The sequence below is a fragment of the Pelophylax lessonae genome (genome assembly GCF_965119305.1).
Source record: "Pelophylax lessonae genome assembly, chromosome: 8".
In the NCBI taxonomy this organism is placed as follows: Eukaryota; Metazoa; Chordata; class Amphibia; order Anura; family Ranidae; genus Pelophylax; species Pelophylax lessonae.
Genome location: NC_138775.1, coordinates 89,655,884 through 89,683,137, shown reverse-complemented (window position 1 = coordinate 89,683,137; position 27,254 = coordinate 89,655,884). Strand labels below are relative to the sequence as shown.

The following is a 27,254-nucleotide window of genomic DNA, read 5'->3' as shown; positions in this document are numbered from 1 at the left end:
ACAGCTCCGGGATAGCTGCGGATTGGTTTGCAGGAAATTTGTGTGCGTCTTCCGGTTCATTTCAGGTCCAAATTCTGCCAAAAATTAGGACTGAATTCGGACCTAAAACGGTGAACAGGACGCGCCGGACCTCCTGCTACGAGCAGCTCCGCAATCCAGTGTGAACCCAGCCTCATGGTAAACAGTAAGTACACAGCTTAAATACACAGCTTAGTAAAACTCGAAGTAAGAACTATGTGTTACTTACCATCTTCAAAGGTTGCTCCCCAACCTGCGACCCAGCAAGTGGAACCAACAGGGAAATGGTGGGTACTGGCAGGAACACAAATAGGTTGCACATGGGGAGACGTAAGAGGCACAGGGTGGTCAAGCTCTGCAAGTGCAATATCATAATCTTGTGTATCAATATCATAATATGGGTGAAGGATTAACTGCGTCAATTTGAAAGCCATCTCCTTCTGGTTACTGCTTTGTTTTAGATCCAACTTCCCCAGGATCACTGTCCAGGCCTCAGCAACAGAGTAACTGCAATATGGAATCAAGGGTGATAAATGTGTTAATTGTGAGAAACTGTAAAAAGAACAGATGATAGGTGATAGATCATAGTTAGGCACATGCGTTTCCATGTGCATGTTGCAGGTAGAGCAGCCTAATCATTTTAATGGGCTGCCCTACCCGCTAGACACGTTTTATTTTGGATAAAGTATGGAAGCCCTTAGACCTTTTGTTGGGTTTTTATTGCCGTCTGTGTCTGCTCTGGGGAGATTCACTCATCTATTTGTCCTGGTGACCACTATCTTATGTGGGGAAATCCAAAAGTGGAAGTCTTCCAACAGGGATTGTTTTAGTGGAAACTAAGACACAAATTCTTCTCACTTTGGGGAGATTTCTTCTCATTTTTGGTTGCGTCTCCCAGACAGGAAGTGGGTGGCGATGTTCCTTTGGGGGGGGGGGGGGGACACAGAAAGCAAAAAAATACTCTGATAGGGATTTTAACCCTTTATTTTTTTATCTTAATCAAACTTTTTGGGGCGTTTTTATGACAATAAGTTCACCCATTGTTTGCAAATTCTGATCGTATTTTGCCTGATACAGTACAATCCTAGTACATTTGTAACATGTTATAAAAGGTGAACTTATCCTTTAGGCAAACTATGGTCAGAATTTGTTAAGGATGGGTGAATGTTTGTCACATTCATTACGATTTTTGTTTTTATTAATTTAATTTGCATTGCAACCTGTACACAGAGTGGGAAGCCAAAGCTATCCTTCATTTAGACTGTACCAGAAGTGCATGTACTTGAGTAGTTATGAACATTGTAGAAAAAGCCAATAGGTAAGGACATTTAGCTCTGGCTTAAAATGACTTAGGCCGACCATGCAATTTTTTTTCCTGCAACCATGGCTTGCAGGAAAAAAAATTGATTCTCCCATCAACACAGATAGTGTTGACTGGGGAATCCCTCCTGTGGAGCCATTGTGTTTACCCGGTGGGGGAAGCCATCCCCACCGAGAGAACACAGTGATTATTGCTAGCGGCTATAGCATCCACAGACAATAATCATATGTAAAATCTGTCAAGCTGGTTGTAGATCGATCAACTTGGGTGCATTCAGCCTGCCCATACATGGTTCAAATCATCTGGCAATTCAGTGGCATTTTGTCTCTGTGGGATATCTATCAGAGGATTTTAGACTGCGCTGCACTACTATTTTATACAAATTCAGTGGCATTGCTATGGGGGTGCGAGGGGTGTGGACCGCACCTGGATGACACCTGCCAGAGGGTTACACCAGGCCCCGGACTGACACCGGGTGCCACATTGAGAGGGGTACCGCGACTCCCTCCTTCTCTTCTGGGATCTCTGCTATTCCCTCAGGGTGGGAGAGGAGGGAGTGAGGCACAGACAGACAGGGTGCCCGGGTCCGATCGCCCCCCACAATCACATCTCTCTTTGGCTGAAGTAATCAGACTATAGCCGCCTCCTCCTCGGCTCTGATGTTCACCTACACAGGCCAGGAGGAAGAGTCAGAGAGGAGGAGGAGGGACACCTGCCCATGGCTGAGGTCTGTAATAACAGGAGTCTTACAGAGTAGGGGGACATGGTGATTGGGAAAAGGGAGGGGGCATGGGCAGGTAACAATTGTGCTGCCAGGAATGATTTTAGGGAGGGGGGTGGGGGTTAGAAGATATGTGCTAGGGGCTGTTTTGTTTTGGGTTAGAGAGGACTTGTGCTAGAAGGAGGTGGGAGATTTGAAGTTTGATCCCCCCCCAGCACAATTCCTCTTCCCTCCCAAAGCACCCCCTAGCACATATCCTTTAATCCCCACCCCCTCAAATCAAAGATCCCATCCGGGCTCCATCCCCCCCTCCCAATCCCATCCCAACTCCATCCACCACTCAGATCCCATCCCAGCTCCATCCATTCCCCCGATACTATCGCAGCTCCATCCACCACCCCGATCCCATCCCGGCTCCATCCACCCCCCACCTGACTCAATCCTTGCTCCGGGGGGGGGGGGGTGACACCTTGTTATACCGCACCAGGTGATACTAACTCTAGTGATGCCACTGGTTAAATTTACAACCATTCAAAATGATTCAATATTTAAATCTACAGATTCAATGAAAAGAAATACAATAAGATAAAAAGTATAACATGCATGTGGTTTTATGAAAATATTATTTATATTTTAGGCATTGTGGGAAGAAAAAAAAATACGCTGGTGTAAGCAGGAAAGGAGCCACATACTGTGAAGATACAGAGGCTGCCAGAAGGACAGGTCAGCAATGATAGCCTACGTATCTCTTCAGTAGGGTTTTTCCTTTACTAATCACCATACAAGCATTTCTCTCAAATGCAAGAGTTGCCAAATGATCAAGTTAAAGCTGGTGTTTTTTTCCTCTAATCTTCTTTCTTTACCCAGTCTTATTTCCGGGTCTGCGGACTCTGGCTGTGTGACTGGCCGGAACCTTTACGGCATTACTCCCACGCATGCGTGTGGGAGCCCCCGTTTACCGGGTGGTCATTCCTTCAGAGTGCATGCGCTGGTGACGTCACGGCCTGCACGTACAGTAAATATCTCCCAAACGGTGCATGTTTAGGAGATATTTACAGTACCTATAGGTAAGTCTTATTATAGGCTAAACCTATAGGTAAAAGTCAGAGATGGGAGTTCACTCCCTCTTTAACATACTATTACAGATATTTGCAACTAAGGTTCCTCCAGAGGTTGCTGGTGGGTTCCATGAGCTGTGACTAATTAACCTCCCATTTTATGAGTCCTGCATTGTAGCAGGACCATCGCCTTTTAGCAATGCCAGCAGCATGATGCCAATTATCTTTTTTTAGTGGTCTGTAGGAGGCATTCTGACCACCACTGTGAAGGTTGCCTTTTTTGCCATTGATCACTATTAAAATGGTTTAAGGAAGAGTTTCCTGAGACCTGAAATTATTTTAGGGGTTCCTTTGTAGTAAATGTGTTGGGAATGGCTGTACTATTATATAAAACTCCATGACACCATGAACTCAGATTTCTTGGTAGCACATTTGTACAGAACCATGGTGAGAACATACAGCTGCTTCTTTGTTTTTGGTATTTATAGAATGATGTCACATAATGGGACTTTGGTGAGAAAAGGATGCAGATGTTATATTAGCTAGTCCAAGGAATAATTTATATTAAGGACTCCCTGGAAGTCAATAAAATATTGATGAATAACTGAAATATTCATGGCAATAATAGTGGATAAAGAGATTCCAAATAATACTCAGATAATACACATAGGGGTTGATTTACTAAAGACAAACAGGCTGTTCACTTTGCAAGGGAAGTTGCATTTTGCAAGGGAATTTTCTCCAGAGTTTTGTGAATTTCTTTTAGCAAAGAATACCCAATCACCACAGGATTGGATGATGAAAGATCAGCAAAGCTTCACTCCAATCACTAAGCTCTGGGGAAAATTATCTTGCAAAGTGAACAGTATACTTGTCTTTAGTAATTTAACCCCAGTGCCTCATTGGTTAGCACTTAGCAAAGCCATTCATAGAGAGTTAAGATTTTCTGGGTCTCTTCCTGCTGATGCTTTCTCTCCGATCTCTAACTAGGATAGAAGTACAGGCAGGAGGTGGAGTCTGCAAGAGTTGGGTGTGGCATTGCAGGCTAAATGCTAAGAGGGCTGTCACCTTTATTATAGTTTAGACTGGTCTGCCTCCTTTCCTTTGACCTTTTTTCCTTTGACACAAACCACAACCCACTCCAGTGGCAACACCCTCAACCCCATAGTTTCCCACCTCTGCACTCCCTGCAACCTCCCTAACACCCCCTTTCCTCTCTCCAATCACAACCTTATCAGTTTCACACTCTCCCCCTACCTCCTATGTCTCCAACCTGCAAACAGTTGCCAGTAGAAACCTTTGCTAACTCAACCCTTCCCTTCTTCATTCTGATATTGACTGCCTTTATGACAAAATAAGATTTACTTACTATCATCCTCCCTGGACACACATGCTCCTCTAACTATACACAGAAAAAGGTCTTGCCTGCTACAACCCTGGCAAACAGATGACACCAGAAGTCTCAGGAGATGCAGCCATGCTCTTGAACGAGCATCCCATAAAACTAAATCCGTGCAAGATTCAACCTCTACAAATTTTCCCTTCTTAAATACAACTCCTGCCTCCAGGCTGCTAAACAAACCTACTACACCACTCTCATCAAAACCTCTTTATCCAATCCTCGTCAAGTCTTTTCTACCTTTGATTCCTTACCTCACCCACCACTGCCTCTTCCCACCAACTTACTTACTGACCAAGAGTTTGCCAGTCATTTCAAAAACAAGATCTACACAATTTGCGATAGGATCTACAGTGTCCACCCTTCTCCTCCAACCAACATAGAAGGTTCAATATCACACTCATGACTTTCCTCCTTCGATCCTGTTACCACTGAAGAAGTTGCAAAACTCCTTTCCGAGGCCCACCCCACCACTTGTCCCCTGGACTCTGTCCTTTAGCATTTACTACAGCCCTCTTTCTGCTATATCTTAGACATTTTCTAACCCACATCTTCACCACCTCTACCTCTCCACCAGCACCTTTTCCTCCCTGCTCAAACATGCACAGGTTACCCTCATACTTAAAAAAAAACCCTCACTGGACCCCACCTGTTTGGATAGCTTAAGACCCATCTCCCTTCCTCCGTTTGCCTCCAAGCTTCTTGAACACCTTGTCCACATATGTATGAGTTGCTACCTCACAGACAATAACCTTCTTAATCCCCTACAGTCTGGCTTCTGCCCACAACATTCCACTAAAACTATCCTATTAAAATTCATTGATGACCTACTAAAACCAATGGCCATTACTCCATACTACTACTCTTAGATCTTTCCACTGCCTTTTATGCAGTTGACCTTGACCATCTGCTCCTCCTCAATAAACTCCACTCCATTGACATCGGCAACTCTGCTCTTTCCTGATTCTCCTCTTACCTATCTCAGCGCACTTTCAGCATCACATAAAACACTATCTCCTCCACTCCTCTTTCTGTTGGGGTACCCATTTTCTCTTAACACCTTTTACCTGGGCCAGTTGATAACCTCCCACAGCTTCCAATACCACCTCTACGCTGAAGACACCCAGATCTATCTCTCTACTCCCCAGCTCACCCTCTCGATCTCCTCACGTATCTCAAATTTACTGAGCAACATATCAGTATGGATGTCACACACTTCCTCAAACTCAATCTTTCTAAAACTGAGCTTGTAACATTTCCTCCTCCCCAATCCCTCCTCTGGACTTTACCATTGAGATGGATAGCACAACCATTGGTCCCTCCACACATTCCAGGGTGCTGGGTCTCTGACCTCTCACTGGTTAACCTTGCTGTCTTAACCTCTGCAACATTTCCAAAATTCACCCCCTTCCTGACTAACGACACCAGAAAACAACTTATTCACTCCTCAGTTAAATCCCGCCTTGACTGCTGTAACTCCTTTCTCACTGACCTACCTTTACACAGTCTATTATGAATGCTGCTGCTAGACTTATTCATCTTACTAACCGATCCCTGACTGCTGCCCCTCTCTGGCTCCCAAAAGCCCAATGTATACAATTCAAAATACTAACCACAACATACAAAGCCATCCACAACACTGCCCCCAGTTACATCACCAATCTCAACTGCACATATTGCCAAAATCACCCTCTCTTCTCCTCCCAAAACATCTTGCTCTCAAGCTCCCTTGTTAACTCCACCCATTCCTGCCTCCAGGACTTCTCCAGAATCTCTCCCTCTCTCACTCCATACCCCATGTATGTCCGGTCAGAAAATATCCTGTACGCTTTTAGGCAATGCTTAACAACTGATTTATTCAGGGAAGCCCACTCCACTGCCACCTAAAAACTTTAAAAACTGCACTTGAGTCACCTCTATCAGATTGTCCCCTGCAGCCATTACCTTTTGTACCACCTCCCCCTCTCTTTAGATTGTAAGCTCCATGAGCAAGGCCCTCCTATTCCTTTAGTATTAAACTGTGTTATAATTTTACTGTCCTCCTTGATATTGTATAGCACTGTGTAAACTATCGGTGCTATGAACATTCTGTATAATAATAATACTAATAATAATAACAATGTGGGTGGGGTATTATGGAGTCAAAGCCTATCCTAAGTGTGGAAGAGAAAAATGCTACAAGAATCTTCTACTTAAAGCATAAAATGAACTGTTATATTAGGGTCAATTCACAAATTAATACAGCATATCATATAAATATCATAAAAATGTATAAATATTATAAACAACCTAAACCGATTGATCGCATGCTTCACAACATAATACCTATGTACTAGACTGTCCTTGTGGGCTCCACTATATGAGATGTACTACCAGGCAACGACATCATATGATTTGTGAACATGTCAAAAACATATTAAAGGGGTTAAAGAAACATAGCGTGTCTTGTCATTTTAACCACTTGCCGACCGCATACTGTATATATACGGTGACAGAGTGGCTCTCCCAGGCAAAACCAGGTATGGGTACGTCATTTCCCTGGGAGGAGCTAGGGGGCAAGCATGTGCCGCCAGCAACGCGCTCCCGAAAATTTACGGCCAAAAATCGGTGCGTGTGTACGGGGCTTTAAAGGGGACAGCAAAGATAACAGCATACAAATACATCAGGACCTTATAAGGGTTAATGATATTTGGTGATTTAAATGAATTAAATAAAGGAATAAAGCACTGGATGAACATGGACATGGACCTCGGTTTGATATATACAGAGTGGATGAGTGAACATGGTTTAATGTTTACAGATTAGATTAAAATTTGGATCTTGGACTCATACTGTACATCTTATATCTGCTCTTGATACATATATAGTAAACAGGGTTTGATATTCACAGACTGGATTGAACCTGCTTTTTGGACTCCACTACTACTGTTCAAAAGTTTTAAAAAAATGCTGTAAATAAGGATGCTTTCAAGTGTTAATAGTTCATTTACTTTTCATTTTGTTAATTGATAAAAATAAACAGTAGAGACATCCAAATATTATCTGTATCTGATGTGACCATCCCTTGCTTTCAAAACAGCATTAATTCTTCTAGGTACACTTGCAAACAGTTTTTAAGGAACTCAGCAGGTAAGTTGTTCCAAATATCTTGGAGAACCAACCACAAATCTAATGTGGATGTAGGCTGCCTCAAATCCTTATGCCTTTTCATGTAGTCCCAGAAATACTCCAAGATGTTGAGATCAGGGTGCTGTGGGGGCCCAACTATCACTTCCAGGACTCCTTATTCTTTTTTTTTTTTTTTTTTCTTTGCAAAATAATTTTATTGATTTGTTTATAAAGCATACAAAACAGAGTATCAAAAAAATACCTAAAAAAAAAAGAACAAAACAAAAAGCACAGCCAGGTGCAAAGGAAAAACAATAGGGTAACCAAAACAGCCTTGATAATCCCAACCCCCACCCCTTCCCTAGTGCAATACCTACAGAAGTATATACATACAATTATAGGTAAGATGCATCCTAGGAGAATTTCAGCATGACAATGTCCCCTTCACATGAGCCCACATCCATGTCCACATATTGACATCACCTGTCCTCACTAGACAGCTGTCTAGGTACTTGACATGATTGCCACAACAGTCAGGAGGCATCCCCATCTCTCAACGTAGATGACCATCTCAACCCACGTTAAGGGTGGATGAGTCCGAAATCCAGCTCTGTCATACCTTTTTGAATTTTTTGGGGCAGCCTCTATTTTGGTAAGTTGCCTTACAAAATGGTAAGGACTTATTAATTAGGGTCTTCCAGTACCTCAGTGAGGGTGCCTCCACTTTCTTCCAGTATAAGTGGATGGCCTTACGCGCATAGATCAAAGTGAGGGACAACAAAGTCCTTTGTGCCCTGAGGGGCGCTCATTTTTCCACTAGGGCAAGCAAACGCACAACCAAAGTTAGGAGCACCCTCAGAGTTGTAATATCCTCAAGAGTCTGAACCACCTCCTGCCAGAATTGTTGTATTAGTGGGCATTGCCAGTATATATGCTCGAAGTCCGCTGGAGAATGTCAGCAACGCCAACAGTCCGCAGATTTAGAAACATACATCCTAGCAATTCTGGCCGGAGTATAATAAATCCGATGGAGAATTTTATATTGTATAAGGCAGTCTCTGGAGGACACCAAATATTTCAAGGGGCAATCCCACATATCGTCCCAGTCATCGCCTTGAAAATTGGGTATCACAGACATCCACTGTCGAATTCCCTTCTCTGCCCCCACAGTAGGATCTGGTACTGTGGCACAATGGGGCAAATGGTGATTGAACCAAAGTGGCGTGGTGCCCTCTGGCTGCATAATGTTTCGCACCCTATCCCACCCCTTAATCATGACCCTCATGGAACCTGTCAGTGCCCTAAAGCTTTACGATTCCCGAAATAGGTAGATGATGTAATCCTTCATATGAACCCACCAGAACTGCCTCTAAAACAGTGGCCGCATCTCCATCATCTTTGGTAAACCATCTACAGTATCTCACAAAAGTGAGTACCCCCCCCCCCCTCATTTTTGTAAATATTTTATTATATCTTTTCATGTGACAACACTGAAGACACTTTGCTACAATGTAAAGTATTGAGTGTACAGCTTGTATAGCTGTGTACATTTGCTGTCCCCTCAAAATAACTCAACACATAGCCATTAATGTCTAAACCGCTGGCAACAAAAGTGAGTACGCCCCTAGATGAAAATGCCCAAATTGGGACCAATGTGTTAATATTTTGTGTGGCCACCATTATTTTCCAGCACTGCCTTAAACCTCTTGGGCATGGAATTCACCAGAGCTTCACAAGTTGCCACTGGATTCCTCTTCCACTCCTCCATGATGACATCATGAAGCTGATGGATGTTAGAGACATTGCTCTTCTCCGCCTTCTGTTTTAAGGATACCCCACAGATGCTCAATAGGGTTTAGCTCTGGAGGCATGCTTGGCCAGCCCATCACCTTTACCCTCAGCTTCTTTAGCAAGGTAGTGGTCATCTTGGAGGTGTGTTTGGGGTCGTTATCATGTTGGAATACTGCCCTGCGGCCTAGTCTCTGAAGGGAGGGGATCATGCTCTCCTTCAGTATGTCACAGTACATGTTGGCATTCATGGTTCCCTCAATGAACTGTAGCTCCCCAGTGTCAGCAGCACTCATGCAGCCCCAGACCATGACACTCCTACCACCATGCTTGACTGTAGGCAAGACACACTTGTTTTTGTACTCCTCACCTGGTTGCTGCCACACACGCTTGACACCATCTGAACCAAATAAGTTTTATCTTGGTCTCATCAGACCCTTGGTCTCATCAGACCACAGGACATGGTTCCAGTAATCCATATCCTTAGCCTGCTTGTCTTCAGCAAATAGTTTTTTTGCAGGCTTTCTTGTGTTAATCTTTAGAAGAAGCTTCCTTCTGGGACGACAGCCATGCAGACCAATTTGAGGCAGTGTGTGGCATATGGTCTGAGCACTGACAGGCTGACCCACCCCCCCCCCGCCACTTCAACCTCTGTAGCAATGCTGGCAGCACTCATACATCTATTTCCCAAAGACAACCCCTGGATATGAAGCTGAGCACGTGCACTCAACTTCTTTGGTCGACCATGGCGAGGCCTGTTCTTAGTGGAACCTGTCCTGTTAAACTGCTGTAAGTCTTGGTCACTGTGCTGTAACTCAGTTTCAGGGTCTTGGCAATCCTTTAATAGCCTAGGCCATCTTTATGTACAGCAACAATTATTTTTTTCAGATCCTCAGAGAGTTCTTTGCCATGAGGTGCCATGTTGAACTTCCAGTGACCAGTATGAGAGAGTGAGAGCGATAACACCAATCATTTAACAAAACTGCTCCCTATTCACACCTGGGACCTTGTAACACTAACGAGTCACATGACACCGGGGAGGGAAAATGGCTAATTGGGACCAATTTGGACATTTTGACTAAGGAGTGTACTCACTTTTGTTGCCAGCGGTTTAGACATTAATGGCTGTGTGTTGAGTTATATTGAGGGGACAGTAAATGTACACTGTTATTCAAGCTGTACACTCACTAATTTACATTGTAGCAAAGTGTTATTTCTTCAGTGCTGTCACATGAAAAGATATAATAAAATATTTACGAAAAATGTGAGGGGTGTACTCACTTTTGTGAGATACTGTACGTGCATATACCATCTGATTTGTCAAAAAGAACTTATTTAGATCCGGCAATGCTACCCCCCCCCCCCGACCTAAAGGTTCCTGAAGAACTCGTAGTCCTATTTTCGGGTGAGAAGCAGACCACAGAAAGGAGCTGAACAAGCCCTCAATCCTTTTAAAGTATAGGGATCCACTCTGTTGATATTTGGAGGAAATATAAAATAATGGGTGGAATCTTCATTTTAAGTAAGTTGATTCTTCCTAGCAATGACAGGGGTAGATGTTTTCACGTCTCCAAATGTCTTTTAAGTGCAGGAATTATGGGATGGAGATTAAGGGCCAAGAAATCCAGTATTTTGGCTGGGATGACAACACCAAGATATTAAATTTGAGACACCCAAGGCATGGGTATATCAGGAGCAGCAAGCGTCTTAGCAATAGCTATTGGCTCCATCATAAGAGCAAATAAAAAGGATGAAAGTGGGCACCCTGATGCGCCCCCCTCCCTAATGCAAATGGAGCAGAAAGCCTATTACCTATATTCAGTGATGCTTTAGGACACCTATATAATGAGATCCAGGCCATGAAACGAGGACCAAAGCCCATACGACCCAGCACCAAGGCCATATAGCCCCAGTCAACTGAGTCAAACGCCTTTTCCATATCCAGTGAGACCACCACCCAGGTCCCTGCATTATCATGTGTGATCTGTAAATGGGTAAAAAGCCTCCTAAGGTTAGTGTCGGTTGATTTTCCAGGGATGAACCCTGTTTGATCTATATCCACTAGAGCAGTAATGACCTGTGAGAGCCTGGTAGCTAAAATTTTAGTAAGAATTTTTAAATCCTGATTGAGCAGGGCAAAAGGTTTATACAATGAACAATCAAGAAGATCTTTACCCAATTTCAGCAATAGAATCACATGAGCTTCTGACATGGAGTCTGGTAGGACATAATTTTTGATGCAAAATTAATATAAAGCTTGAAGTCTAGGTCCCAAGGCCCCCGCATGTGTTCTATACCACTCTACTGGGAAACCGTCAAGACCAGGAGACTTACTATATGTGAGGGGAAAGATCTTATATCTAGCTCAGTTTATTCAAGGGTGAGATCCTTATCTAGGAACTCAACCTCATTTGCCAAAAAGAGTGGGGATAGGGTGTAATGTTCCGGTACCTTTGGTACCCTAAATTACACTTTCCACAAGTGTATGCGCCCCACCATTTACTTTTGGAAAAGGTGCGCATACACCTTTAAGACTGGAGCTGTCATCACCCAGCGCCGGACTAGATGGCTATTTAAAGCGCCGGTTCTCACTCACATGTGTTCGTTCAAACACCCTTACCTGGATGCTAACCTTGCTTGAAGCTTCCATGCTTGCAAGCTTACCTCGCTGACGGAACCTCGCCGCGCTGATCCCTGTATCCCGCTACTGGATCATCCGCCTCTCCTGAACCACCCTTCGGCTGTATCGCTAATAGTGCTAAGTACCCCGCAGGGGAATTCTCTATAAACTTATACTAAGCTTACACTATCTAGCTCTGCATAGTAAAGACTGTTTATCACATCTGCATAACTAGATTGCTAGCTCTTGAGACTACTGCTACTTTTCTGCACTGGGTTGATCTCTTTTGTATGTCCACCTGCTATTCTGTCATCTGCTACCATACAACATTGCTAAACCTTCCTGCATCCATCTGCTACTGTCTCACCTTCAAGTGTCTATCACCTACCACCTCCACTCAACCTATCCCTCAACCTTCATCATTGTGTTACCACATACATAAAGTCATTCTAGGAACCAGCTTGCTAATTGTGTGTATTTACTGGCTGAAATAAGACCTTCCACACATGATGAGTCATTGAGGTTGGGAATGGTATCTCAGCATATCTCTTACATGACTACTGACGTGGAACTATTTCTGCAGCTGAAAATCCACACCATATAAGAAACGCAGGAGAGTTACAGATTGAACGAACCAAAAAATGGATTCAGCAGAAATAACCACTCAGGTGACACAATTAAAACAGCAAGTATCTGCGTTAATACACGCACTTGCTGAATTAAAAGAAGACAATCAGGCTCTGTCGCAGCAGGTAATTAGACTGACACAACTTACCTCTGCTCAGTCCCCTGAACCCAAGATAAATCCCCCTTTGGTATTTACAGGCGATCGCAAAAAATTTCGTGAATTTAAAAACGCATGTGAGTTACTTTTTTTGCTAAAACCTCGTACCTACCTTACTGATCACATTAAGGTTTGTACTATTATTTCTTACCTATCAAACGATCCTCGAGCCTGGGCAGATTCTCTTTTTGAGAAAAACGACCAGCTTCTCAACTCCTATGCCTTGTTCCTGGCAGAGCTCACTAGCCTATATGATGACCCCAATAGGCAGAGTACTGCTGATCTTCAGTTAAGATCCTTGAAACAAGGAAGGAGGCCTGTAGAAGACTTTGTCGCAGAGTTCAAGAGATGGACCCTTGATTCAGAATGGAATGATGCATCTCTGAAAACCCAATTTAGGCTTGGCCTATCAGAAGCCGTTAAGGACGAACTCGCCCGAGCGGATCTGCCAAAAACCCTGGATGCATTAATACAACTCAGTATTACCATAGATAGAAGACTACGAGAAAGAAAGGCTGAAAAGATGGGAATGCCATTATCCGTTTCCTCTCGGAGTCTGGCCGTTCCTATGGAGGTAGGAACCATACGCCCACCGCTATCAACTATGGAAAAAGCCAAAAGACGAAATGAAAATCTCTGCTTGTACTGTGCATCCCCGGATCACAAGATAAACGTCTGTCCCCTAGTCAACAAAACTCTGGTCCGATCACCGATCAGACACAAGCACTTCTAGTCACTATTAACGAGTCTCATAGGGAGACTTCTACCTTCGATTTAATACTATCACCCCACTTTCCCATTGTGTTGGGACTTCCCTGGTTGCACACACACCAACCAACCATAGATTGGAAGAAACGGTCCTTGACCTTCCCTTCTTGTTATTGCGAGGAAACGTGTAACCTCCCGTTTTCCGGGAAGATTCTGTCTGTGGTGACAGATGAGATTGCACCACTATGTTATCAGGACCTTTCTGAGGTTTTTCTTGAGAAAAATGCTCAAGCATTACCTCCTCATCGAGACTATGATTGTAGCATTGATCTACTCCCAAATAGCAAATTGCCGTTCGGTCATGTTTATCCTCTTTCACAGGATGAACTTGCCCATCTCAAAACCTATTTGGATGAGAACTTGAAAAAAGGTTTTATTAGACCTTCCACTTCTTCCACAGCAGCAGGATTCTTTTTTGTTCGCAATAAAGATTCAAGTCTCAGACCTATCATCGACTACAGGAAATTGAATGCTATCACAATAAAAGATCGCTATCCTCTACCGCTTATCCCTGAGCTCATTGAGCAGGTGCGTGGAGCTACCTATTTTTCAAAATTAGACCTGAAAGGAGCATACAATCTCATTCGAATCCGTGATGGACACGAGTGGAAGACTGCATTCAGAACTAGATACGGATTGTTCGAATATCTTGTGATGCCATTCGGCCTATGCAATGCCCCTGCAGTTTTCCAACGATTTATAAACGATATTTTTAAAGACTTACTAGATGTCTGTGTTGTGGTATATCTGGACGATATACTTATATATTCACGGACCCTGTCTGAACACATAAGACATGTAAGACTTGTATTATCGAGATTGCTTGCACATAATCTTTATGTGAAGCTGAAGAAATGCTTGTTCCATAAAGATGAGGTACTCTTTCTAGGCTACATCATATCCAAAACAGGAATCGAGATGGACATGAGTAAAATATCCTGCATTCAGGATTGGCCTACACCAACTACACGCAAGGCGCTACAGCGATTCCTGGGATTTTCAAATTTCTACAGGAAGTTCATAAAAAAATTTTCTGCTATTGTGAGACCCCTCACACAGCTCACTAGCATAAAAATACCATTTAAATGGTCAGAAGAAGCAAATAAGGCTTTCCACTTGTTAAAGACAAGGTTTACTTCCGCTCCCATATTACGCCATCCAGACCCATCCCTCCAATACATTCTGGAGGTAGATGCGTCAAACATGGCAGTAGGAGCAATACTCTCCCAACGACCTACCCACACTTCACCACTTCATCCAGTCGCTTTTTTTTCTAAATCCCTGAGCAGTCCCGAGATAAATTACCCCGTGGGTGAAAAGGAACTGCTTGCTATAAAATTGGCTCTGGAGAATTGGCGACATTTACTCGAAGGCACCCAACTACCAATAATTATATACACGGACCATAAAAACCTCCAATATCTTCAGACTAGCAAAACTCTCTCGCATCGACAGGTACGATGGTCACTATGCTTTCTAAGGTTTAACTTCCTAGTGACCTACACACCTGCAGATAAGAACAAAAAGGCGGATGCACTATCACGACTAACTGAAGAAAACTACTTTGAAATCCCTTCCGTTCCTATAATACCTCACAAACGCATTATTGGAGTTGTCCGTTCCTTAAAGGAAGAGGTTCTGCATGGTATAAGTTTGGATTCACCCCCACCACAACTAAATACTGATGCAGAAGGCTTCCTCTACTACAACGACAAACTTTACATACCACCTACCCTACGCACCAAGATCTTGGAATTATCGCATGATGTGCCTATGGCAGGACATATGGGTATGACAAAGACTTTCAATTTGATTTCTCGACAATTCTGGTGGCCTGACATGAAAACATCTATACAAAAATTCGTCTCTTCATGCAATGTCTGTGCCAGGTCCAAAATTGACACTACGAGACCATCCGGTCTACTATGCAGTCTACCAATACCCCAAACCCCATGGGAGGTTTTGTCATTGGACTTCATCGTAGAATTGCCTCCTTCCAAAGGATTTAATACCATCTTGGTGTCAGTGGACCATCTGACAAAGATGGCACATTTCATTGCTATTCGCAGACTACCTTCGTCCAAACAAACGGCAGAACTCCTGATGAAACATGTCTTCAGATTACATGGTATCCCAAAAATTCTTCTGTCTGACCGTGGATCCCAATTTATTTCTAAATTCTGGCAAGAACTATGTCACATACTATGGATTGAGCGGAAGCTCACTTCTCCTTACCATCCGCAGACCAACGGACAGACTGAAAGAGTCAACCAATGCATCGAGCAGTATTTACGTTGTTACACTTCTTACCAACAGGATGATTGGTTGGATCTTCTCCCCCTGGCAGAATTTGCCTACAACAACGCAACTCACAGTACAACCAAGCAGAGTCCGTTCTACTTGAACTATGGGTTCCATCCCTCTATTCTCCCTCCACGCATCCTTCCTTCAAATAACCCAGTAGCCTCAGACTATCTTACCCAAATAAAGGATTCTCTGGGTTTACTAAATACTACCATTGCACACGCTCACAGTCAACAAAAGAAGTACTATGATCTTCGTAGAAGACCTTCTCCACAGTATACTATCGGGGACCTCATTTGGCTCTCAACAAAAAACTTGAGACTGAAGATCCCTAGCAAAAAGCTTGGACCTCTGTTCTTGGGACCTTTCCCAATCAAGAAACTTATTGGAAAAGCTGCAGTGCAGCTTACATTGCCAATGGACCTAAAAATCCATCCCATTTTCCATGTGTCGCTACTAAAACCCCATGTTCCGGACCAAGGAATAAGGCCTAATATTCCACCTCCCCCTCCTGTACAAGTTGAAGGTGGAGAAGAATACGAGATAAAAGAGATTCTGGATTCTCGTATCTACAGAAGAAGACTTCAGTACTTGGTTAGATGGAAGAACTATGGGCCCCAAGACGACACCTGGCTAAACACCTCTGACATACATGCCCCTAGATTAATCCGCAATTTTCATGCGAGATACCCAGACAAACCAGCTCCAGAGGCCTTCAGGAGCAGGCCTTAAGGGGGGGGTATTGTAATGTTCCGGTACCTTTGGTACCCTAAATTACACTTTCCACAAGTGTATGCGCCCCACCATTTACTTTTGGAAAAGGTGCGCATACACCTTTAAGACTGGAGCTGTCATCACCCAGCGCCGGACTAGATGGCTATTTAAAGCGCCGGTTCTCACTCACATGTGTTCGTTCAAACACCCTTACCTGGATGCTAACCTTGCTTGAAGCTTCCATGCTTGCAAGCTTACCTTGCTGACGGAACCTCGCCGCGCTGATCCCTGTATCCCGCTACTGGATCATCCGCCTCTCCTGAACCACCCTTCGGCTGTATCGCTAATAGTGCTAAGTACCCCGCAGGGGAATTCTCTATAAACTTATACTAAGCTTACACTATCTAGCTCTGCATAGTAAAGACTGTTTATCACATCTGCATAACTAGATTGCTAGCTCTTGAGACTACTGCTACTTTTCTGCACTGGGTTGATCTCTTTTGTATGTCCACCTGCTATTCTGTCATCTGCTACCATACAACATTGCTAAACCTTCCTGCATCCATCTGCTACTGTCTCACCTTCAAGTGTCTATCACCTACCACCTCCACTCAACCTATCCCTCAACCTTCATCATTGTGTTACCACATACATAAAGTCATTCTAGGAACCAGCTTGCTAATTGTGTGTATTTACTGGCTGAAATAAGACCTTCCACACATGATGAGTCATTGAGGTTGGGAATGGTATCTCAGCATATCTCTTACATGACTACTGACGTGGAACTATTTCTGCAGCTGAAAATCCACACCATATAAGAAACGCAGGAGCGTTACATAGGGAGACCTCAGAGTAGCTTCTCCAAATCAGCCACCTTATAAGCAGGTATAGGGGCATATCAATTCCTATTATAGGAGAGAAAAGCTTTAAAAATGATTTCAGGGTCTGAGGCAAGCTCCCTGAGGGAAAGGGGGGGGGGGGTATGTGGATGCATGGGATATTTGCCTGGACCCGCTGATCCACCACGCGCATGGCCAACAACTTGCCATTTTTATCGCCCTGCTCAAAAAGGGTTTCTGCTCTCCGTGCCTAGGATGTTTGGGTTAGCTCTGCAAGATGCAGGATCAATTGCCTCCCGGCCTCCAACAGCTTAGCATATGTGTCAGGGGTAGGGCTCTGATCCTGCTCCTGCAACCAATGCAAGGTAGCATTAGGATCCTGTCTTGTTGCTTTTGTTTCCAAGATATGTTGTCCTCTCAAATAGGCCCTAAAGGCATCCCAAACTAATGGAGCGGTCGCCGAGGAGATGTTGTCCTCCCAGCATGTAGTGAAAGCAGGGGCCACCTGAGATGTCACACTCTCCTCTTCGAGCCAGCCAGGGCTCAACAACCATGCATTACCCCTTACCTGTGAGGGAAATCCCATAGTTACAGATAAAGGAGTATGATCCTAAAGGCCTCCTGGATGATATACCCCGGATCAAACTATTCGAAGCATCAAGAAGGACCGATGGGTTTTAGAAAGATGCGAAAAACAAACTCCCTCTGGATGTTTCCATCTCCACAACTCTGTTAGGGACACCGAATTGGCCCATGCTAAAAGCTCAGAGGATGTAGAGCAGGATGAGTTAGAGGTGTCAAGCATAGCATCAAAAATGGCATTAAAGTCCCCAGGCTAGGACAAGGGGGAGGTGCATGAACGGAGCCAGTTTATTCGCCATATCATATAATACCTGTACCTGAAATGGCAGAGGAATATAGACATTTACCAGTACCACTTTACAAGTGAAAAAATCAGCTACAGAATTATATAACGGCTCCCGGGGGTGTATAGTATATGGAACCGTCCTACTAACTAGTATAGAGGCTCCCTGGGCATATGTTGAGTATGTAGCCTGTAGCGCCCTCTGCAAAGACCCTGCCACCGTCCAAGTCTGTCTCCTGGAACAATATCACATGAGGTCTGAAAGGCTTAAGATATTGGAACACACTTGGGCTCTTTTAAATTTGTCGTTTAACCCCCTGATGTTCCAGAAGACTAGTTGCAATTTAATGACCGTCATTGTTGAGCATAGTAAAACATAAACGCTAACACAGAAGATGATTCACACCTTAGGGCACCACACAAAGAAGACATGTCATGCAAATAATCAGGAACCAAAAAATACAAGAAAAAAGTATTGCACTGTAAGTCCAAAAACAGTCCAAAAAAACAAAAGCTCCCTGCTGCTGTGTAATTTCGAACTAGCCATTTGGCGAACTGTACACCCAGCCCGATCCCTGAACTGAGCTATATTGAAGAGACGTAACCACGCCTAAAGCCCCGTACACACACACCGATTGTCGGCCGAACGATCGGCCGTCTTTTGTCCAGTGCTGTTGTGTTGGTTGAAAAGTACTCAAGACTGCACACGAATTTTGTCGGCCAACAACAACCAACTTCAGAAGTGATGTCATGTGATGGTTAACTTTCCGTGTGTTTTTTCTTCTCTGAGCATGCCCAGTCTTGCTCATCTGGCTTTTGTCGGCCGAAATCTGTACTGACTGACGAACAATCGGCCTTTCTGGTGATGGCCAACAAAAATTTTATAGCATGCAGACCAGATTTTGTTCGGCCGAAAAGTCGCAGTCGGTTGTCGGAAGCATCATACTAACAAGCCGACAATCGGCTGATCGGACGTTGGCCGAACATTTACGGCCGACAATCGGTACGTATGTACGGGGCTTAAGACAGTAAAAGTTTGAAACTGTCCAACTAGAAAGGCTGTGCTCTGCGTATTGCATGAACATTGTGAGCAGTGATCCCAGTGTAGGCGCTTTAAGGATAATGGCCACAGCTTTTGCCAAAATGAATCTGTGAACCCATTCCTCTAGTATCGCACAACAAGAGAGGTGAACAAATGCCTGTCCAACAGCGAACAACCAGTCACATTCAGAATTAGTTAATTTTAGAATATGCTGGTGAGGTAAGAACATCAGATCCGAAACAAAGTGATCGTGAAAAAACTAAAAAACTGAAGATCTTCTGCAGAGCATGTCTCGGGGGGGCATATAGAGACAGCCCAAAAGCGATACTCACTCACAGGGTATCCAACCAGTCTCTTACTTATAGTGGGTTATCAAAGAATTTAACCACCCTATGACGTGGAACACAAAGCATGCTCAGGTAAAGCATGCTGTAGCTGATGTTTATTTCCCTTAGGCATCGTAAAAGTAAAAGGATCTTCTCCACTTTTGAATTTCAGCTGAAAAATCCGGGGAGAGCATGATCTTTGTATTTTCAAAGATAAGCTTCTGATGTTTCCTAGCTTTAGCAAGAATCAGGTCACGATCTCTGAAGTTTAGGAGGTGCACCATAAAGGGACGTGGAGGAGCTCCTGGAGCGCGTGCACCAGTCGGGACTTGGTGTGCCCTTTCAACAACATAGGTAGTTGGCATATCAGGCATGTTGAGAAGTTGCCTAAAGAATGTTTCTGCAAATAGCGCTGGGTTGGGACCCCCGGCTCCCTCAGGGAGGCCCACAACTCTTATATTGTTTTGCCGATGGTGATTTTCAGCATCTTACACCTTATAAACCAAGGATGTAACTTGTGACTGCAGTTCAGCAAGTTGAATGGGAGCCCTGAAGATCTTCCACAGATCCAATGCAGTCTTCTGCCTCTGTGAGTCTCCCTCTAAACTTTTGCAGATCATACCTGATCAGTGTACATTCAGAGGCTAACTGCGCAGCATAAGGGCAGCTTTTCAACCCTCTATGGCTGTAAGGATCGGCTTAGTGATTGCCTCCTGTTCTTTATCTATGGTTGCAGCAAGGCAAGGCGGGAGCGGGATGCAGGAGACTTCATCCACGTGCAGAGAGTGGTGACCTGCTGTGCTGTCTGTGGAAGGCAAGATGGCACCGGCGGGACCAGAGCCCTGGCCCCTGGTGATATGGAATGATGGATAAGTATCTGCCTGTATTTCTCAGCATTGATCCTGACCAAATCTCCAACTCCATTTGCAGAAATGCAGCCTCACTCTTGCGAGGCACCTCCACCATGCTTCACTGTTGCTTATTATTGTACCGCTCTCCAGCCCTTCGGTGAGCAAACTGCCTCCTGCTACAATCAAATATTTCAAATTTTGACTCATTAGTCCAGAGCACGTGCTGCCATTTTCCTGCACCCCCGTTCCTATGTTTTCGTGCATAGTTGAGTTGTTTAGCCTTGTTTCCACATTGGAGGTATGGCTTTTTTGGCCATGATGAAAATTATGAAAAAACCCAAAAAGTTCAAAGCATCAGGTGAAACAATAAAACTAGTCTATCCCAGATACCACTCACCTAAGTAGGTGTTGTCATCGTAACCATCAGCAACATACCTTCACGTCACGTGACTCCACCTGCACTATGCCATGCTGATGGGAACAAACAAGCGGGAAGGATAGTGGTTCTCAGTACTTCATTGACAGGAATCGGCATCATGCAAGAGGAAAGCGGTATGTCAGATTACGGACTCTAGCAGCGGTGGTGCATGGATTTACAATGACTGTGGTAGAGTATGAACAAGAATTGACCAAACACAATTTTAATTCTATTGGCAAAACTGTTGCAGGAGGGCAGCCGCTGACAAGCCAAGGTGTTGAGTGAAAGCATGACGATTTAAGGACTGATTGCATTATTTGAATCGTGGAATGAAGTTGCTCTTGCTCCACTATTTACATTATCTATATTGCCAACTGCTTGCGAACATCTAAATGCTGGTGCTTACTCACCCTTTTTCCTCACCCTGCTTTATGCTGCACACCTGCTTACTGGTGCCTTTTTATACTAACTCTCTAACCTCCCTGTGTTTCTTGGATTCATCTGAGACTCATTGATGATCACTACCGATACATCGTGCTCTGCCTATTTTTTGTCCTTTAATTTTTGGATGTATCCTACCCTAGCTGTACGTATGAACCTAGGACCTTATGGTCTGTAATTTACATTTTTCTCAGAGGTGGGAACCTAAAGGATCTGTTCTAGATAGGCTTTTAGCTCAAGCTCCCAAGGGGTTGTACACATATGAGTGGATACCTTTTACTTGATCTTTTTGATTGATGTTTTTGTTAAACTTTACTTAATGGTAAATGCCATGGCACCACTCGCTGTGTATTATTAGCACTTGGCATCTACACAATGTTAAATATTTATTTTATTGTGTCGTTGGGGTATATTTGCTAAAGTTAACCACTTGCTGACCGCCAGCAGTACATACACTGCAGCAAGTCGGCTCTGTCCCGCGAAACAATGTAACTATACTTTGTTTTGCGGGACCGCTAGTGGGGGTGCGCAAACGTGTCAATTGGGTACAGGGGGATTGCAGCCAGGCACCTGCGATCGCTCCCTGTGGAGACAGACTGGCGGTTTGCCTTTGTAAACACGGCAGAACGCTGTTCTTTCAGTAATGAACACAAGGATCCTGAGTTCCTCCTATTTAGGAACACAGGTCTCTGTGTTCATCCAGCAAGTCCATCCCCCACACAGTTAGAAAGCATCCCCTAGGGACACATTTAACCCTTTGATCGCGCCTGGTGTTAACCCCTTCCCTGCCAGTGTCATTAGTACAGTAACAGTGCATATTTAGCACTGATTACTGTAGTAATGCCACTGGTCCGCCCCAAAAGTGTCAAAAATGTCAGTTAGGTATCTGATCTGTCTGACGCAATATCGCAGTCCCACTATAAATCGCTGATCACCATTACTAGTAAAAAATTTTATAAATAAATAAAAATTACATAAATCTTTCTCCAGTGTGTAGACGTGATAACTTTTGCGCAAACCAATCAATATACACTGTTTTTTTTTTACCACAAATATGTAGCAGAATACACATTGGCCTAAAATAAAGAAAAACATTTGATTTTTTTTCTTTTTTATTGGGAATGATTTATAACAGAAAGTAAAAAATATTGTTTTTTTCCAGAATGGTCGTTTTTTTTTTTGTTTATAGTGCAAAAAATAAAAAATCGCAGAGGTGATCAAATACCACCAAAAAAAAACTCTATTTGTCTGGGAAAAAATGGACATCAACTTTTTTGGGTACAGCGTCGCGCGTTCACGCAATTGTCAGTTATATTTACGCAGTGCCGTATCGCAAAAAATGGCCTGGTCATTTGGGGAAAAGCCTTCCAGGTCCGGAAGTGGTTAAAGAGGATAAAATCAGTCACTACTGCAGAGAAGCCAATCGGTTTCCAGGTTTTATTGCCAAAGCCTAATTAAACAAGCTGAGGTTAGAAGCTGATTGGCTTCTCTGCATAAGGGAGACTGATTTTGCCCTCTCTAGCTTTAGTAAATAAACCCCATTGCATGCTTGTTTGTTAATCAAGCATCAATCTGCATGTTTCTTTTTCCTTTGGTGAATCCTTAAGGCTAGGGGATACATATCCACCTATTGTTGGTAACTTTGTAATAAAATTTTGATATGTTTTTTTTCTATATTTAATAAAGTGTTTTTTTAACCAATACCCAGCCACTACATTTTGTCATTGGAAGTAACCTCTTTTTTCTCCATCTGTAGTCGCTGTACAGGGGCAATTCTTCTATGGGGATCACTTCTGTCCAGATGTCTTTGGACAGTAGGTGGGTGTACCTGGGTCCCACTGGTTTCCACCAGTTCTGTGCTAATAATACTGCTGGACATCTTCCAATGTCAAAGGGCAGTAAGCATTAATATGTCTTTCATCTGCTGCATTAGGTTTCCTTGGCCGACCACTGTGTCTACGGTCCTTAAGGTTGCCCAATCTTTGTGTTCTTCAGAAGTGCTTGAACAGCACATCTTGAAACTCCAGTCTGTTTTAAAATCTTTGCCTGGAAGAGACTTTGCTGATGCAGTATAACTACCTTTTGTCTTGTTGCTGTGCTTAGTCTTGCCATGGTGTATGATCCGTGACATGAAACTGTCACCTTAGCAGCAGAATATGGCTGTTCCTCACCCAGGTTTAAGCCGCCTACACAGCTGTTTCTACTTCAGTTAATGACTGTGTTTCAGTCTACATATGAAATTGATGATCATTAGCGCCTGCTAGGTATAATTGGTTAATCATACAACTCACTCTAAAACTACCAAAAACCCTGACTTTGTGCGAGTGTAAAAAGTGTGCAAGTGTAAAGGCCTGTACACACGATAAGAAAATCTGAAGTGAAATTTCATCCAACGACCGATCTGCCGATTTTCGGATTGTTAGTATGGTGCTTTCGACAGCCAACTCCGACTTTTCGGCTGACAAAATCCTGATGTGCAAGCTATAAAATTTTTGTCGTCCGTAATACAAGATCCGATTTTCGTCTCATTAATACAGTTTTCGTCTGAAAAAAATCTTAAGAGCAAGACTAGGCATGCTCAGAGACTAAAGAACACATACAAAACAATCCAACACATGACATCACTTCTGAAGTAGAATTCTGTCGTACGGGAAAATTCATATGAAAATAACATCTTCACTTTCCACATCAGACTAGCATGCCACAAAAAACGGATGACAGATCATTCGATAATCTTATCGTGTGTACGGGCCTTAAGACCTGATGCTGGTTGGAAGCCAAAGGGTAGTACCAAAGGGTAATTGATTTGATTTAGATTCTTTTGCTCACTCACTTTGCACATTGTAAATTGATAAAAATAAACAATGATATACAATTTTTGAGCATTCTTACTTTACAGCATTTCTTCACACCTGCCTAAAACGTTTGCACAGTATTTAACACATACACTGGGGGTCTATTTATAAACCATTTGTTAGATGAAGGTCACACATTCATGCAGGCTGGGCATATTTTCAACTTTATTTTTGTATTAGAATCATTTCTATGATCATAAGCTCCATATAGTGATGAAAATGTGGTATCAATTTCTGAAATACTTCCAGTGATATTAAACTCAATAGCAAACATATTATATTGCAGCTTACCAATTCTTAGATGTGATGGCTGCATTTGTTTTCTTTTTTTAGGCCCATCTTTTTTTTTATTTTCACCTGGTGATCCATAAAGTAATCGCTACATATGTATAAATAATTGTATAAGCATTAAATGATCTGTGACAAAATGAAGCTAACTTAAGTAAAAACTAAAATAGAAATTCCAAAGTCATATGCATTTATATATATATATATATATATATATATATATATATATATATATATATATATATATATATATATATATATATATATATATATATATATATATATGTGTATATCAGTGAATAAACAAAATGAAAAGTCTTTGTACATTATTCGGCCATATAAGACAAAAAACAAACAATCTAGTGCTCTCTGTAAAAGCAGATTTATTGTAACAAGGAATAAAATGAGCTCACTCACATTGAGCAGCACTGCAAGCCATGACAGCTATGTAAAGCATGCAACGAAATCCAACGGCTAGCAGCCGTCTGTAATAGTCGTAGGGTAAAGTCAGCTATCCTGCTTGTAGTGCTGCTCAATGTGAGTGAGCCAATTTTATTCCTTGTTACAATAAATCTGCTTTTATAGAGAGCACTACATAGTTTGTTTTTTGTCTTATATTGCCAAATAATATACAAGTACTGCACTAAGGAGAGAGTGGGATCCTGAAACATCCAGGGACATCCATCAATCCACACAGAGTTCTTGATATCCCCAAGGGGGAACAGCGCACTTTGACTCTCTGGTGAAACAGGAGTCAAAGCTGGAGGTGAGCTGCTAGTGAATACTGGTGGTGGATTACTTGAGCACCTGTTTTTTCAGTTTTTCAGCTCACTCACATTGAGCAGCACTACAAGCAGGCCAGTTGACTTTACCCTACGACCATTACCGAACAGAGGGCTGCTAGCCAATGGATATCGTTGCATGCTGTACATAGCTGGCATGGCTTGTAGTGCTGCTCAATGTGAGTGAGCTCATTTTATTCCTTGTTACAATAAATCTGCTTTGACAGAAAGCACTTTTTTTTGTCTTATATGGCCGAATAAAATACAAGTACTGCACTAAGGAGAGAGTGGGATCCTGAAACGTAACAGAGCCGACCTGCCGCCGTATAACTAAGGCAGCTGGTCGGCAAGTGGCTAATACTGCTTTCTTTGGGAAAATAAACTGCATTTTGGCCACTTGATGGAGAGGGCATTCATAAAAATTAATGTATAGCTATAGGCAAAACTTTTTTTTTTTTTAATAGTGGAGTGGAGAGGGATTAGACCCCCTGTTAAGTTTTTATTGCTGTCTATGCCAGTTAGGGAGATTCACCCTCTCTATTCGTACTGATCACCATTATCTCTAAGAGTGAAATTAAAGAGAAAAAAAGAACAAAAAAACTAAGATGTCCCCAGAACAGAAATAGAAGGGAAATCTTCCAATGGGGACACTAGTTCTGCAGACCCAGGTGACAACCTTACTTTAGAGCAGGCATGCGGCCCAGAACCTCAGGCAATGCGGCCCACTGCCCCCTGACAATTTTATTTATTTTTGCTGGGGAGGAAGGAAGTCGAGTCGGGGGCATGGCTACAGAGGCAGCCAAAGGGGATCATCCACTAGTTGTGTTAAATTAGTTTGGGGGGGGGGCAGTAGGCGCGGCAGCACGGGAAGGGCGCGGCGGCGTTTTATTACTTATATACCTTAACTATAGTATATATTTTATATGCGGCCCAAGACAATTTCTCTATACACCCATGCTTTAGAGGGATTACCTCTCACTTCCTATGCTGGCTTTTGGTAGGAAGTAAAGGGAAATCCCCCAATGGGGCACATACCAAAAAAAAAATGATGGCTTATAATCCTCTCGTACTTTATTCAAAATGTTTGCCTTTGGCTCTACTTTAATCTATTACTGAAAATACATGGAAAAATCATGCATCATGCACTAATATGTGTGACATTCATCGAGCGAATGTTTTATAAATAGAACCCATTTTGTTGTATGATTTAATTATAGGTGGTGTATATAACATTTATATGGGCAGGAGTGTATGTATTTTATTTTGGCACAAGCACAGATGGCAACAACACATAGTGTAAAGCACTGCACCCTTTTTAAGGAATATATTTACAAGTTACATTGTATAAGTTATTTGCCAAAACAATCATTTTTGTACAGCAAATACTACTACCACTATAAAAAACAACTGTTATGACAAATAATGCAGTTTTATGACTTTATCAATTCATGCTATTGCTTTAAAGTAAACCTGTGTAATAGAATGGAAACTCTTTACATTTCAGATGTTATTGGTTGCATGTTTGTTTCAGGTTGGGGACACACAATATGTACCAAAGCCAGGATCATGTGACAGCCCACGGTAACACAGTAGGTACCAAAGGATCAAGTAACAGCCATGAAATCAAAATATTATAAAAACAAGTCAGTAGTGGCAACTGCCATATTTCTATCCTCACATGTTTACTTTAAATGCAACTTCTGAAAATACAATATACAACCAATTAACCACTTTACGACCAGCCACGTAGACCTACGTCGGCTGACTTTGCGTGGCTGTACCGGGGTGATGCCTCTAGCTAGAAGCATCATCCCAGTACCGTTTTTTAGAGCCGGCGGTCGGCTTTCCGGCGGTAACAACCGATGTGGCTTGGGAGCCGCTCGATTGTTACCCCGGCGAGCGGGAGGGGATGTCCCCCCCTCCTGCTGCCTTCCGTGGCTCTGT

General features: G+C 43.0%; 1 protein-coding gene across 1 annotated transcript in view; it reads right to left on the bottom strand.

Moving 5' to 3' along the window:
- TMPRSS6 (transmembrane serine protease 6) overlaps positions 1 to 27,254 on the bottom strand; it is a 320,000-nt gene that overhangs the window by 61,586 nt on the left and 231,160 nt on the right. The window contains exon 16 of the mRNA XM_082265211.1: positions 248 to 525. Coding sequence (XP_082121337.1) covers positions 248 to 525 — 278 coding nt within the window. The remainder of the gene's footprint in view (positions 1 to 247; positions 526 to 27,254) is intronic.